The sequence below is a fragment of the Aulonocara stuartgranti genome (genome assembly GCF_965226115.1).
Source record: "Aulonocara stuartgranti genome assembly, chromosome: 14".
NCBI lineage: Eukaryota > Metazoa > Chordata > Actinopteri > Cichliformes > Cichlidae > Aulonocara > Aulonocara stuartgranti.
In genome coordinates, this window is record NC_138950.1 from 20068306 (window position 1) to 20084742 (window position 16437).

Sequence of the window (16437 nt, forward strand, 5' to 3'; positions counted from 1 at the left end):
GCAACAATACTCACACAGGCTGCCGTGTTTAAACAATGCTCACCTGGTAGTAAGGTCCAACGTGTACCAAGAAAACATCCCTCACGCCGTTACAACACTACCAACCTGAACTACAAAGCAGGATTGCTCTATTTGAATCCACGGAGGATCAGACCTGTTCCCGTCTGAACTCACCTTCTGACCAGACAATGTTTTCCAGTCTTCTGTTGTCCAATTTTGATAAGACTGCAAATTGTAACCTCAATTTCCTGTTTTTAGCTGACAAAAGTGGCACCAGGTGTGGTCTTCTGCTACAGCACAGATGGTCTTTTGCTTGCCTTGGTTGTAAGGGATGGTTTGAGTTATTGTTGCCTTCCTATGTCTCTTTTGACATACTGACACATCTGGATACTTCCTCTTGTTCAGACCATCATCTGTAAACTCTAAAGGTGTCTGTGTGCGTGTGTGTGTGTAAATCCCAGCAGATCAGCAGGTTCTGAAATACTCAGGCCAGCCTGTATAGCACCAACAACCATGCTGCATGCAAATTGTTTAAAAAAAATAAAATAAAAGGCTGATTGCCTGCCCCCCCCCACCAATACCCATCTCTCCAGAGCCCCTTGCTAGCTTCTCTAAAGAAATAATCAGGTGACGCAGACGTAGATTTTCTTCTTTTATTATATCGCAAACAATAATGACATCCAGGTATATTGTTAACAGTTTGCTGTGTGAAGAGTGAGACCATAGTGGCGATAACATCATGAGCTCTCCTGTAGGAGGTTGTTGTGAAGTCTGAAGTCCTCGTGTGTGGTTCACAGGCAGGTTACAGAGGGCCGAGGGAAACGACCCACAGACAGTAAAAAGCTGTCCGTCGGTCCCTTCACACACCAGACCAGAGCAGCACAGGGATTGCTTTGGACCTGCGAATGTCAAAAGGGGATTTTCCCAACACTTGCATACATTGTCAGCCATGTTGTAGGTTTGCTTTTAGTCTTTTTCCTTCTTTTTCCCCCTCCCCCAACCGATTATTACAAAATAAACAGAACGCACATCGTCCTGACCTCTGATCATCACCTTCCTCCTTGAAGTAAAATCAAGGAGGGGCATAAGTTTTCTTTACATTTTGTGGTCTGGCATGTCAGAGTGATCCTGAGGAGACTTTTCAAAAAGGCTGGTTGCAGCATCTGGACCCCCAAGGAGGCTGCTTTCTCAAGATAAACCCGATTGTACAGACAAATGTCTCCATTTTTGGCTTCAGCTAGAACATTTAACACGTTGGCATCTCTGTTAGCCAAACTGTACTACAAAAATGTACTCTCTTCATCCAAAGCCTCTGACGAAATGTTCTGTACGGAGAAAAAACAGCTTATAGGGAGAAAAAAAAAAGTAAGGGGGCAGAGGGGCACTGCACCAAAAGGGAGACATCAGTAATATTTCCTGAAAGAGAGGGTTTCTCCTTTGGGACATCCTAGTCTGCCACAATCCCATTACATGTACAGAAGGAGGAGGCTGTCAAACCTCCCTCGAATAGCATCACACAACAAAACCAGCTGTCCTACAACCAGAGATCAGAGCTGTCCGAACCCGGATCAGTTTGGGGAAAGAACAATTACTCGATTTCTCTGTGATTCCAACAGCGTGGCACCATTATCATTAACGCTGAAGAGGAAGAAGGCAAATAAGCACTCATTCACCAATTTTTTTTTAAGTCAATCATTCACCAAATCATTTAAAACGTCACGTTCCGACAGCTCCGCCTCTGGGCGCAGGCTTACATGCAGCGGTGCTACATCACCAGGTCACATTTAGGCTCACAGTGGCCACTAGCAAGAGCTTGAGCAGCAGATCACCACATCCAGTTACACACAGGAAGAGAGGAAAAACTTGGCAAAGAAGCTAAGATAAGAAGATCGGTTAAAGCAGTGGAATTCTTTATTAGCCAAGAGATGCACTGGAATGACACGGCTAATCGGAAATTATAAGTGTTTTGTTTTTAAATTTAATTTAAACGCTTCATCAACATCATTGTTGTCTTTGATCACCAGTGAATGAACAAAGCTTCAGTGAAAAAAACAAAACAAAAAAACAGGGATGTGCAAGATTAACGAATCACCTTGGCAGCTACAGCTAGACGCAAGATGTTTCATTTATTTTTCATTATGTTTGTGTCCTATGAGGGAAGTGGAATGGTTGTCTCTTCAGCATTTAATCCAAAAATCAGAACTTTTGAGGAAACCCACTCAGGAGAGATTTGTCTGTGGAGACCCTCGGGTGTTAGTGTTGTCTTTCTCTGTACCCTTTAAGATGAGTTTTGACACCTCTGCATATATCAATAAAGACGTGGTTTGACAATCAGAATAGTTTCAGGGTTTTTCTAAGGATAGCTGCAGATACAAACCCAGTCATTTTGTTGTAAAGCAGGTCTGAAATATGACAAACTGCTCAGTTCAGGAAAGCGTTTCCAGGGTAAAGAGCTAAAGTATAAACCGTCCAGACGAGACGACCTCCGCAGTTATCCGGCATTTCCTCACTAATCCTCATTCCCGGCTAGGGTTATCAGTTTACGGCGACAGTAAAAAAAAAATTGCCAGGCTTCTTAATTGATAACAAGCTAAATTTACATTTATTTTCACAGAAACTGGCTTCTTTGTATTATTTCAGTACTCAAAACCGATTTCTTTATGCACAAGGTATAACTCAAAAATTACAGACCCTTGCACATGCCAGATATGGAACCTGGGGGGCGCTCAATTTGACTCCTTGTCGTGTATTAGCCAGTTCACTGTGTTATTTTTTTTAAGCCTTCAGAGGGCGAAGCGGGATAACTGAGCATCTTCAGACTTTCCTTTGGTGCTCCAAACCCCCCCGCCACATCCAACCAGGTCAGGAGGCGAGAGACGTGGCTACGAGATCCGGCCGGGTCTGACTGAGGAGGTGAAGGGAAAACGTCTCCTAAAAAGGGAGGCGCGCCCGAGATCTTTACTCAGATTAAACGGGTGTAATCCCCAAAGTCTGCTCAGCGACCAGGGCGCTCACTGACGGCGAAACTCGCTCGCTACATCAGGCTTCTTGTTTTAAAAAAACAAAAGAAGAAAAAACAAGCTTAGTGTAGCTACTCGCAAAGCCACGCATTTTAAAAATGGGATCATTTATCTAAAGCCCAGCAGCAATTCATGTGCCGCCGTGACAATGAGTACAAAGCCGTTTTCAAGCCCCCGAGGTCCAAGGACACAGTTTGAAACATTCGTATATACAGCCATTAAAATATTACCTAGATCCACATGAAGAGAAATGGTATGCACACTTGAGAAGTGATGTTATAAAGCTACAGATTATTTCAATAACAAAGCCCCACATATACGTTTCTCCTGCCTCGTCTCTTAAACGTTTCACCGAGCTAGGCACCGACAGACTACGACAGTGAAGGAGAGAAATAACAGAGAGAGAGAGAGAGGGGGGGAAAAAGAAAAATCCTAAATAAAAAAAATTGACAAAAATAAATCTTACACATAAAGACACTGTCATTTCTTAAATTATCGGTTTTTAGTGCCCTACGTTTCACACCCAGTCAAAAACATCCGCCTTCGGTTGGTCGGTGGAGGCTCTGCGAGCCCCGTTGTTAAACCTATGGTACTTCTAGACAACGTCATGTAAATTTACAGTATACAATTTTGGATTACCATGCAAGAATACTTTTGTGTAACATTTAATAGCTCGATCTACATCCAGGAATAATTTACACAGAAGGACAAAAAAAATAAAATAAAAATTACTGGACCAGAGAGAGCGCGATGGGTAAATAACCATGGCGGTGAGTGCGACAGAAGGGGACCGAGATGTGCGGGGGTGGAGGGGAAGGAGGGAGGAGATGGTTCGGGTTTAAGGTGAGGGAGGGAGGTGAAAGGGTAAGTGGGATGGCAGGAGGAGCGCCTGGGTGGTCAGGGGTTGTGGTCCAATCCTCTCAAGGTCCAAATCAGCGACACTCCCAAACTTTTACCGTTTGATCTACGCTCCCGGTGACCACATAAGGAGCGGCCTTGTGGAAATCTGTGGAGCAAAAGAGAAAAAACACAAAACAGAGTTACCATCAAATTGACTACAGTGACATTGGCAACATTTTTGCCCCTGTGGGCCAGCAGGCCAGTATATATCCAACACCTGTTATGTGTTTATTTCACGTCCTTGGCTCGGATCAAGCATGTGTTTTCAATGTTTGTGGACAAGAATGGAGCTGTAAGGCTCTGAGGAACAAGCAAAGCTTTGGGGCATTTCACTTATTGTTGGTTTTGGCATTGCTTCCCCCCCTCTTTTAAATGACGTAGACCTGACATGAATCTGACGATATTTCAGGGGCGTGGCTGGTTAGCAGCCCGCAAAATCTCATTTGTTCTGGGAACATTTATTAATGTTCCCGTCACTGAATAGAAAGTGAGTCATCACTGAAAATAAAACCACCCTTCAGACATCTGGGAACATGAACACAGTGAAAAAGACTGCAGAGTTAATATCAGGTTTTAAAATAAGAAAGCTTTGGGGAAGAGCTCGTGGTGTTGTATGACAGACCTCTACAGAAAAAGGGGGGAAAATGAAGTTTCTTTTTCTCTGCCGATTTCAAACAAAAAGTGCTTCTGTTGCTTTTTTCAGACTGCACCAGAACTCATCACATCAATAGCTCACAGCGATCCTCTCCGGTTGAAGCAGGATTTAAGAGGACTGGGTTTCAAACGGCTTGCCAAGGAAAAGTTGGCTCAAGAGCTCCTCAGGAGAGTTAACCAAGCCTTGATCTGCTGAAAAGCTGCAGATACTGGGGAGCGGGGAGAGAGGGGGGAATAAAAAATAAATTAAAAAAATCCTGCAGCGATTGTCTACGTTTTAAACCCCAGCTGCGAGCGAGCCTGGTAAAGAAGCTCGGCTTCTTCACCGCAACTGTAAAGCAAATACCCTGGAGCATGTATTCACACCCCGCGAGGGGGAACTTCGGGAGAAAACATCAACAAACAATACCAAGGCAGAAGCCTTTTTTTTTTTGGGGGGGGGGGGGGGGGGGGGGGCCTTACCCAGAGAGGTAACAAAGTGTTCGTGGGCACTCAGGGTTTTCATGCATCGCTTGTTCTTGTAGTCCCAGATCCTTAAGGTCTTGTCATCTGCACAGGTCACAATGAACTTGCCTCCGGGGTGGAAGAGGATCCCACGCACCCAGTTGTCATGGCCAACCTGCATGAGATACAGCAACACACATCTCATCTGATTCCTGAAGAAATATATCTTCACTTAAAGCATTTTCCCCCAAAAATATGGACGTGGCACACACAAAAACTTCAAAAATGCTCCTCACCAGCGTCATAAGGCACATGCCAGTGCTGACATCCCACATCTTGATGGTTTTGTCTCTGGAGCCGGAGAGCAGGAAGGGGCCGGGCTTCCCACTCTTCTTGGACTGGTCGGGCAGAAGGGGAGGGGATTGAAATATTAGCTTTGTGTATAGTTCATTGTTTGTACTTTATGCGGAGTATCATACTGTACCCACTGTACCAGAACACAGAGAGCAGCCTAAATTAAACACCTCTGAGCGTTTGTGTTATACGTTTGCTGGCAACTAGTCTGAGAGCACATGTGCAAACATCTGTATAACAACAGCTGTCTCTCAGCCTGCAGATTCACCCAATTCCAACAACTACGTTGGCTTGTTTAAAAACAAACAAACAAACAAACCAAAAAAACCACAACTATTTAAAGAGTACTAAAAGTCAGCTTTTGTGAACACAGGTTAGATTGGGACGACTGCTGCGAGGGAGCATGTGTGTTTAGATTTGCGAGGCTACAATCAGACACACTGAAGATCATGAGGCAGGAGGACGGGCTGATTTTGTGTGTGTGACTGGCAGCACATGGCTGTATAGCGATGGCCGCCTCGTGGCTCAATCTCCTCGCCATCATCAGTCAAAGTCTTATTTGGTTTTGATATGTTTGAAGCTACAAATATTTTTCACTAGTGATGGTTACTTATCACACATAAACTGATCTCACAGTTTGTATACAATCCTGTTAACGATTAGGTTCACGTTATGATTCAACAGCTTTTAGATGCACCCGGAGCAGAAATAACTTGAAGTAATCGTTTTCTGTTTGACTTTATGAGTCTCACAAATTGCCATGGAGGAATTCTGGTCTTCTCTTCTTTACAATGTTCCTTCAGTTCATTGAGGTTTGCTCACCGGTTTATGCACAGCACTTCAATCCGGTCTGGACTTTAATCATTGCAACGCCTTGATTATTTTCTTTTGCAACCATCCAACCTTGGACCCTTTGTCCTGTTGCATGACCTGGTTTTAGCCAAGCCTTTATCTGTCATTCAGATTGCTTCACATCTGACTCTGGAATACTTTGGTATACAGAGGTCGTCTATATAACAAGTAGCTGCAAAACAACCTCAAATCACCACCCCTCCATTAATTCTAATGGAAACAGTAAGGCAGTACTGAGTTTTTCGTTTTTTTTTTTAAAAAAAAAATACAGTTGTACCAAACTAATGCCTCCAAATATAATACATATAGATCCCAATCCCAATATATAGATCTGACCTCAGGTTTAAAATCAGGAAAAGAGGGAAAAACATATTGAACTGCAAATTCAAGTAATATTCACACCAAACAAGAAGTGATATTGTCTCACAGTATCTATGCAAAGAGGTGAACTGAGGCAAATTTGCATTAGAGAGAGTTAAAAATACTTAAAATTCAGGAAAAAATTCACACTGGGCTTCAGACTCTCGACTACGACTGTCGACTCTGCTGGTACGACCAACGCTCAGAAATGGAGGAAAAGCTTACGGCTGCTTTTTGTGGCCGGATACAGGTGTTAGAGTCAACTTCCATTTTATGTAAAGATAGGATGAACAAAAAAAATAAAGGAAAGCAATCCATGATGAGATATCACTGTGTCTTGATTCCAGTCACCTCCCACAAATGTTTACTTCTCTCACTGGCTGCTAGAAGGAAAGATTTCTGGGTTCTCAAACAGTGACTGTACTCATACAAGGCGAAACTGCACATTTGATGAGAACAAACCAACACATACACCAAAACCTGTGTGGACCTCGAGGAGTTTGGGAGAAATGAGACGTATCCGAGCAGATCTTTTACCTCCGAGCCTGTGGCGTCGAGGATGGTGGAGTAGGCACTCTCTGGTGCCCAGGAGATGCACTCCACCACATGTTCGTGCTCCCGCAGCTCAGCCTTGCATTCTTTGGAGGCCACTACCCACACGCGGACTGTCTGGTCGTTGGAGCAGCTGGCGATCAGCGTGCCGTCCTGGTTGGGTCGTACCATACGGACCCACTCCCTGTGGCCTGTGAAGGTCTTCACGCAGTAGCTAATGGACAAAAAAAACATGAGAGCAGTTAGAAAGCTATCAGCGTGGCTGAAAATAGTTAAAACCCAACATCAAGCTTAAGTAAAAATAAATAACACACAATGGTTTAAAGAACAGCTTAAAGGTGTCTATTGCATACCCAGTTGCCACCTCCCACATTTTCATGGTTTTATCCCTGGAGGCAGAAATAATGTGATCTCCGTTGGGCATGATGGCTACAGACGAAACATTGTGGTCGTGTCCTGGAACACAGAAAAACAAACACAACAACAACAAAGATTCAGCAAGACCCAGAACCTCTGAAAACAGGCCCAACAGCACAAGCCCACATAACATCTAAGTCTGCTGTGAAATGTAATTTAATGATTTCAGACTGCAACACATGATCCTTTTAGTCTTTCTGCTTGCAATCTGACCACCAGAATGAAAATTTAGAAACATAAATGTATTTATTTATTTAAAAACACATGCTTAGCACCAAACAAAGCCCAAACACTGTTATAATTCACCAAAAAAAAGCTGACAAGCAAGAAAGCCAACATGCTGGAGCTTTGGCACTCATTTTTGTTAGACAGAGAATAAGAGACGCGTAATTACCTAAAGGCTGGGCCATATTTAAGCTGCTAAATAGATGAAGACAACAGTAAGCATACTCTAAAAGGCCTGTGTGTGTGTGTGTACGTGTGTGTGTGTACTTGCACATGCCACCAGGCTACAATAATGGGTGGCAACTACACAGAAAAGTGCTATCTAGCGCTGAAGAGGGTAATTAAGCTGCTGTCCAAATCGGCACTAATCTACTTCACCAGTTGGCCTCTCTCTCCCCCTCTCTTTGTGCGTGTGTGTTTCCACCAAGATATTTAAAATTTAAAATCGGAGGAGTGGATTAAAAAGGAGGAAAGGTTGAGTGAATTAAAAGAGGACAGAGATGGTAGTAAAAAAGAAGGAGGGGGAAAATGGTGGCTAACAGAAGTAAACAGCAGGCTCAGATTAATAAAGCCATTTCCGTTGGTGAGTTCTGTGCAGCGAACCCAGCTCGTCTGTTTATAGATGTGTGCTAGCAGCTCACTCTCATTTACATCAAAAAGAAGACCGGCAACCGGTGAAATCTGTTGCTCACTTGCACAAAAACGCAGGATTTGCAACTCCAGCATAAATTTAAGAATGCTTGAGTGGGTTTAGTCTGCTCACCAGGAAGGGCTTACACCCCCATCAAAAATAAATATTCTTTTATGTCTACTTCACAGACAGCCATCAGTGGCCACTTCAGATTCAAGGTTTGAAGATGAAAAGCATTGGTAAGGTGGTCCATTAACGAGCAGGGCCAGAGGACACATTTAAAATTATTTTTTAGGTTAAGAAGAGCTGAATCCAGAGCTAACTGTACTCCCGGCTTGGGTTGGTGCCAGTTGATGCACATCAAATGTGATAACAAGCAGCACGTGTAGCACCTGAGCACTGGAACCACACGGTGCGGAAACCATAACAAAGGGGATATAAAACGGCAGCAGCTGTGATTAAGGTCCACTAGAGAAAAGAAACCGACAGCTTCATCTTCTTACCACGCATGGTCCTGATGCACTCAAAGCCTTGGAAGTCCCACAGCTTGATGGTCATGTCTGCGGAGCAGGACGCGAGCAGTTTGCCTGTGTGGTCAAAGGAGATGTCCTGCACTGAATCTGTGTGGCCCTTCAGCGTGCGTTCAAAGTCTCCTGTTTCATAGTCCCACACCTGATGGACAAAGCAAATCACTTTGTCAACATTAAGCTTGTATACCGCTGATACACTTCATTTCATCACACACCCAAACGTTGCATCGTCTGTAGCTCTGTGTTGTTGAAATTACAGTTACAACAATAAGACGCACTGATGGCAGAAGTCAAAGGAAGCACATACTGAATGCATTTTAGAGCTTGTGGCACCTTAGAGCTGCTCATCAGGGTCACAGTTTGGCCAGAAAAAAGCTAACACGTTACTGTGCCGAGTCTGAGTGTTGCAGACGGAGCACAGTATAGAAAAGTCTACTTTTCTAGCCTGAAAGCTGCTGCGTCTCTAGCTTTAAAGCAGACAGACGATTTGTCACGAAGGGATAAACCCTTCTTGGTTCCTCTCCTGGGGTGGGGGAATTTTGGGGCAGACGGTGATGGGAGACCCCTACCATCACCTCCCCCATCCTCGTAGTTTCCTTTGCCCTCTTCCCATGAGGAAGCTACAGATGGCTGGGGGAGGTTGTCCTGGATGAATTCAGTGGTTCTCTCTCCCTCTTTTGTTGGATGTACACATTTCACACTCACACATATAACAGTACTCAGGAGCAGAGGCTAAAGCACAGCTATCCATTAACCTGTAACTCTACACTGAAAGACCGATGATTCAGACTGGCACTGATTAATAGCCTCCATTCTTTCAGTGAAAATATCGTAGATTTTTTTTAAATATCAAAGGCCGCTAATAATGTGAAGACTCTGTCCATGTGCTATTTGTGAGGAAAGCAATGAGAAAGCTCACACTTCAGTTGTTTAAATTACCCTGACATCCTGGTGGCGTACCTGAGCACACACAGAAGCATGATTTGCACGCTGTACACACATGAAAGGGTGTTATAGTTGCAAATTAAGAGAGATTTCTTACGAGCACAGCAGAAAAGGTGTCAGAGAACGTTCTGAGACGTTCCTCAGAGTGCTGTTTTTTATTTTTTTATTTTTTTTTATTTAAACCACCGTGATCATATTCAGGTGTAAAAACCCTTTTTAAAATTTTGAGTAGATTTAGTCGTTTTACAGCCCTCAGTTAACTCCTATTTTCATGTATTTTTTCCCAAACACATAATATTTTCATGTTATGGGTTTGGTTTCTTTGTTTTTTTTTTTATTTAATTTTTTACAATTTTTGCCATGCAGAGATGTTACTTAAAATAAAGGGCAAACAGGATTTGAAACAGGAAAAAAAAACAAAACAGCTTACATCCCATGAAAAGATACAAGTACAGGGGGTTTCTAACAATGTACAACCCAAGTCAAAACTCTGATTCCTGGCTGGTTAGAGCCTACCAATAACATTTCCTGAGGTGGTCTTATGATCTGTCACAACGGCTGCAGATATTGGATTATAAAAGTACCTACACAGTGAAAAGTTACCTCCGGTCAGAACTTCCTGCATATAAAACATTTTGAGGCCCACCAAAGAAGTTTTTGCCTCTCACCAAACATGTGATGGAATTATTTAACCTTTTTTCCCCTCTATTCCCCTCCGGTATAATGGAATTAAATTTAATCAAGACGTGAGAGGTAAGGAAACACAGCTCTAAAGGGCTTAATGTGTGTGTGCAGTCTGACCTCCAAAAGCCCTCCCACCATTTACTGGCCCATAGCCAGCTTTTGTTATTGTACCATTAGCTTGGTAGTTTATGGTACAAAGTTTCAACTTGCCAGTAACATCAAGCAAAGTTACTGTTAATAACTTCAATAAATGGCATTAGAAAACATTTTAAAAACAGTCTCATTAAGAAACACTGATTTACTTAATTGCATTTATTCAAGCTTTGAATAAATTTTTACCTACTATACATTTTGTCATCACCCATTTTATTTTACTGAGTGTTCAGTGCTGCTTTGGGGATTAATAAACTAAAATATCATTTAAAAAATAAACTACAAAAGCAGAAAGATATTGAGCAGTCAGCACAAATGAAAATGAAGCTGCTTACTCCAACGATGAGCAGGCTAGTCAGCATTTTAAACATCAGTCAGTACCAGCTCTGTTTGCCCATTGAGCTGTTATAGTACAGTACAGAGCTGGAGAGGTATTTGCTGGTGCATGAAGATCACAAACCACACAAGGTAACATATGCATTTGAAATCAAGGCTGCATGTTAAAATACTACGAGGTTAGGAATACCTGCTTTTATCAAAATGATGGTTAGTACATCAAGAGCAAAATTCTGATGAAGCTGGTTTCCTCTATAAATGAAAAGGTTTCTGAATCAGTTGCTATAGAGGAAGTTAACTTCTTCGAGTAGCAGCAAACAGAAATGTGACTACAGTTAATGACCACAAAAAGGTTTACTGCTTTCTTTGTGGAGATTAAACAAATAAGACAAGGTGTTAATTAGTGAGCTTTTGAGGTGCTGTGAGGCAGATTAATCTCAGGAGAGAGCGCTACCCCACACTCCACCCCACCTCACCCAGGGTCCTCATGCGAAACCAAGCTAACATCTACTGCCTCCCACATGTTAACAGACGGCCTGATTATGAGGTCAGGCAGCTGACAAGATTCTCAGTCTGGCCTTTTCTGAGTAAAGGGGTCCGTTCCTTGTTAAAAAAAAAAAAAAAAAAATTAAACACAACGGGTTTAGGAGATGAAAAGTAGGACAAATGGGGGATTCAAAGCAGGGTGCAGAGAGTGGAGGTGACAGGGAAAAGATTCGCCTGAAATCAGGGCTCAGTTTTAAGATTTGGGCCTGGGGCCTCCCTGCTCCTGAGGGAGGGACAGCTGATGGCATGGAGTCATGGTGGGGCAGCTAATGGTTTAAGTGGAAGATGAATGCGCCAGGATGCTGAGAGGAGGGGGTGCAGTGGGGGGAGCGAGTTGGAGGGCGGGGCTGGAAAAGGAAGAAGATGCCAAAACGGAGTGAGAGAGAATTCCCTGCTGCGTGGGTGTAGCCAAGGAGGAGATGTACAAATGTCTGTTATTGTCTTATGAATAAAATATACAGATAACAAACAGCTCAGCGGAGTATTGGCATTGTTCAGTGAAGCAGTGGAGAAACGCAGCTGCAAAAATAGCCCAGAGACAGAACACAGAGTTTATATAAAGGAATCCACGAATAAATACAAGACACAGAGACAGATACTCGTATAATCCAGAGTATATCTAGCAAGGAGAGTCAAAGCAGTAAAGGGAAAGCTAAGGGAAGCATCATCCAAAGAAGAGAACAAAAGGTGTTTGAGTTAAAAATGCCACCAAGCAGGCTTTAAATTAAAAGACAAAAAAAAAAAGAAGATAATTTTTAAATCTCTAATCAGGAGGAGGTTACTGCTGTAATACTCTAAAGTCAGGGTAGATTATACCACCAAGTCCAAGAATGCAGATTCTGTTCATGTGTATTTTGATCACTGGGCCAAATTACTTCTTCAGTCTCCATAAAAGCTTTTTTTTTTAAATGTTTTGACAATGAAAAAATGTAAAAAGGCCACTCAATACATGAATGCCTCTTTTCACTGCCTACAATGCAAACATATCTTGTGAAAGGAAAATGCCATGTTTAAAAAAATAATTTGTTTTTGGACACCAAAACCGTTGAAATGAAAGAATTGAACCCATCCTCTACACTTTAAAGACAGCTTACATTAAGCACAAAGTGAAAGAGCAAAACTGGACCGATAAAACAAGGTTATAAAGCAATTTTTAAACACTGATTTATGCTGCATGCATCTTTACCTCTGATATGAGGAAGCTCCCAAATCAGACACACAAACCACTCATGGAGTCATTTTTTGGGTCTTTGAAGCCATGATATACATGCAATATTGCATTTGAACATTTCTCACAAGCGTAAATGCCTGTTTTAGTCCAAACATCATGAATTAAAACATTAGCATACTCAAATATTACCCATGCAGAGCGACAGCTGTGCCATCTGTGCATGCTGGGAATAGAAGGCATCAAACACTGAATAACTGGATTTGTAGAAATTCTTCTAAAAGATGTGACACTAAACAAAATGCACATTTTCTCAACAAAGTGCACATCCACTGCTGGGATACCCATACCAGTCTACTTAACACAACTGTCTTTATTACTCTCCTTTTAAACTAAATAATTAACAGAGCTTAAAAATCCAGCTCCACTAACACAGTTTGAGACCATTTCTTAAACTTTGATTAGTACGATGCTTGAATTTAGAGACAAATATACTGAAGACAAAACTGTCAGTGTTTTTATCCCTGGAAAGCTTAAATGTTCTGAACTCATCATAAGACTCACTGGGGCCACCATCAGCAGCTATGCTGAGCAGAACAACAAACATCAGTAGATCAGGGTTATTGGATCATGTGCAAAGGGAGAGCACAGTCCTGCAGGGCTCCATTAAAAACTTCAAAAGTTATTTAGACTGTTATGTGCAACCTGAGCCCCGAGACAAATTTGTCAGTGAAATCACCTACTGCAGATTTTATCTGGAAACTCTTGGCTCTTCGACTTGAAACCAGCAGGACTGACCTTTATTGTTGCGTCCTCAGAGGCTGACACCATGACGCTGAAGACGGGGTGGAAAATTACACGGGTGACCGGACTGCGGTGGCCACTCAGCGCATACTTTTCTGGTGGGCGTGGGATCCACTCTTTGGGGTCACGCTTCTGAGTAACGGGCCCACCCAGAGTGAGCTCATCTTTAGCTTCGTTTAGTTTGGATTCAAGCTCCATCACCTAGCCAGAGAGCACAGGGACAAAAGCTGGTGAAGCATATTGAAATGTGCATTTAGGAGATACGGGAGAAGGATCATGGATTCACGAGACTATTGTTTGTGTTTAAGTTAGTATTTTACATCAACAGTGGTGTCATTGCTTTGTTTGACAGACTTCATTTCAGTGTTAACAACTGCTTGAGCACCAATATCACGAACCTTTCACAAGACTACAATCCCCACAAGCTTTCTTTGAGGAGGGAAAAAAAAAACCCTCACAAACCTTCTTTTGTAATCTGATGACTGAGGTCCATTTTTTTTCCAAAAGGCCAGCGTACTTCTTATCCAGTTCTTCATTCTGGGGAGAAAAGTGTGAGGGGGGTATCAGAAAAACTGGCAAAGAAAGTCAAAATCGTGGGCTTAGCATAATCGGTGAGGAGCATGTTGTGTGTGTGCGCGTGTCAAGGGTGGGTAGGGGCATAGTGAGATCTGGCTATAGTTAGAAAAAAGAAAAAACAAAACAAACAACAACAAAAAAAACCCAAAAAGGTGTGTGTGTGTGTGTGGGGGGGGATTATTTACACACCCTTCACAGGCCAAAACCAACTGCAGGACACTGCCAACCTACTGTATGACAAACACACACACACGCGCGCGCGCGCACACACACACACACGCGCGCGCACACACACACGCGCGCGCGCGCACACACACACACACACACACGCGCGCACACACACACACACACGCGCGCGCACACACACACACCCCAAGTCCAAATCCTCCTCACACAAGCTAATCTCCTGCAGACAAGAAAGGCTTACAGCCTCACACCCGGTCCTGGAAGCAGTGGTAGAAGTTAACTTGTGGCAGACTGAAGCCTGATTCCACCTGCAGGCTTATTCCTCGAATTGGACTCTACCTTTTACGTAACTGGCTTCATGGCACAAACAGGCAACGGAGGAAACAAAACACTGTAGTGTCGCTACATATGCACCAAAGGTTAAATACCATATATGTAGAGGTTGACAGTCTCACAGAGCATGTCTTTAAAAATCTTTATTAGAAAGGCCAGCAGTGGTATGACTGAAATAGGCGGCTTGTGGCAGAGATGAGGTGCAGACCAACCAGGGATTTATTCACCACACACAACAAAATAAATTATGTTGGCCCAGTGGTGGCACGTGGTTCCAGCAGCACTCTTTGATGCTAATTACCAGCGTTTTATAGACTGCTACCAATTAACCCACAAGCCTTACCATTTTATAGGATTACATACAGCAATAAACAAACTTATCACAGCTTACCTAATAGCCTTATGAATTTTCTACAAATTACATCAAGTAAATGTTAAAAATACTATTTTCTGCAATAATTTTGTTTGAAAACATCAAACAATAAAACATGACACACCCCTTTGAGTGTATTCTCTTATACACATAGTGTCAAAGTTAGCTCTGTGCAAATACATCCTGTTTATCAAAGTAACGATGCATAGGGTCATTAAATGCCTTTAAAAAAAATAATAACAATAAAAAAATAAAAAAATCACTCTCATGACCTTCAGTTACACTAGTCAAAGAAAATCAACAAATCTTTGCGATAAAAACTGAAATCGAGTAATATTTGACATAAACTAAGGATTAACTTAGAACTAAAAATAAGTGTGGACAAAGCTTCAAGTTACTGCAATACAACTAAAAATTTAACTCTTAAAATGAATGAAAATAACAGTGAAACAAAAACAAACAACAAGCAAACAGCATGCTTTAGTGCACGTTTAGAGAGACTGGGATGTCTGTGAGACATGAAGTGTTGTGTTTGTATTATTAATGTAAGAAGTTAGAAACAAGTATCATATCCGTGGAGAAAAAACCCCCAAACAAAACAAAACACCACCCGCATTCTAAAAATAAGAAAAACCCCAAACTAACAAAAAAACCACACAAAACTAAACTGAAACAGGCAAACTTACTCTAGAAACTAAAGGGGGAAAAAACTAATCAAAATGCATAACCATAATAATAACCAAGCAGAGCATTTTATCTTTTTTTCTGAAATATTATTTAAAGTGTATTTAAGTATATGCTAAAGTAAATCTGAAGTGTTGCTTTGTGTTGCCTCGCTCTATAAACAATGCAACAGTTTTGGAGGACTCTATGCACATCCATGCCTTTAGGGCGCAAGTACCAAAGCATCAAAAACCCACACTGACAGACAGCCACGGGTGTCAGTGAGGGAGAAAATTAGCAGTGCGCTCCAATTTCACAGCCCCCTACTCAGCCGTGTCTGTTTCCAGACATCCTGGAGGTGTGGAGAGCTGCAGGTGATGTCGAAGCCTATATTTAACACGTTTCAGTGGCAAGAGGTGATTCCTCAGGGCTACAGGAGGTGTTAACAAGAAAGAGAGACAAAGACATGTACGGAGCCCTGTGAAGAAATCGAGCAGATCTATCTCAGATGGACTGAGTGGGGGAACCCAGTTTGGACAAGTCTGCAATCATCTAATCTGCCATCTGCCTGGACAACACACACACACACACACACACACACACACACACTGAGTGCCAGACTTCACTTCTGCCTACCAGCCAATTGGCAGTGGCTAATAAAAAGGCGTGCACATGTTTATCTGTGCATGCAGGTATGTATACTTTCCTTCAAAAAGGCAAGAAAATACTGG

At 42.4% G+C, this 16437-nt stretch overlaps 1 protein-coding gene across 3 annotated transcripts in view; it reads right to left on the reverse strand.

Moving 5' to 3' along the window:
• Nucleotides 1-639: 639 nt before the first annotated feature.
• LOC309687540 (lissencephaly-1 homolog) overlaps nucleotides 640-16437 on the reverse strand; it is a 38256-nt gene continuing 22458 nt past the window's right edge. For all 3 annotated transcript variants that reach the window (XM_082502589.1, XM_082502591.1, XM_082502590.1), the window contains exons 4-11: nucleotides 14038-14112; nucleotides 13570-13776; nucleotides 8913-9081; nucleotides 7490-7592; nucleotides 7122-7350; nucleotides 5315-5416; nucleotides 5037-5193; nucleotides 640-4026 (exon numbers count right to left, since the gene is read on the reverse strand). In XM_082502589.1, coding sequence (XP_082358715.1) covers nucleotides 3953-4026; nucleotides 5037-5193; nucleotides 5315-5416; nucleotides 7122-7350; nucleotides 7490-7592; nucleotides 8913-9081; nucleotides 13570-13776; nucleotides 14038-14112 — 1116 coding nt within the window. In that variant the 3' untranslated portion in view covers nucleotides 640-3952. The remainder of the gene's footprint in view (nucleotides 4027-5036; nucleotides 5194-5314; nucleotides 5417-7121; nucleotides 7351-7489; nucleotides 7593-8912; nucleotides 9082-13569; nucleotides 13777-14037; nucleotides 14113-16437) is intronic.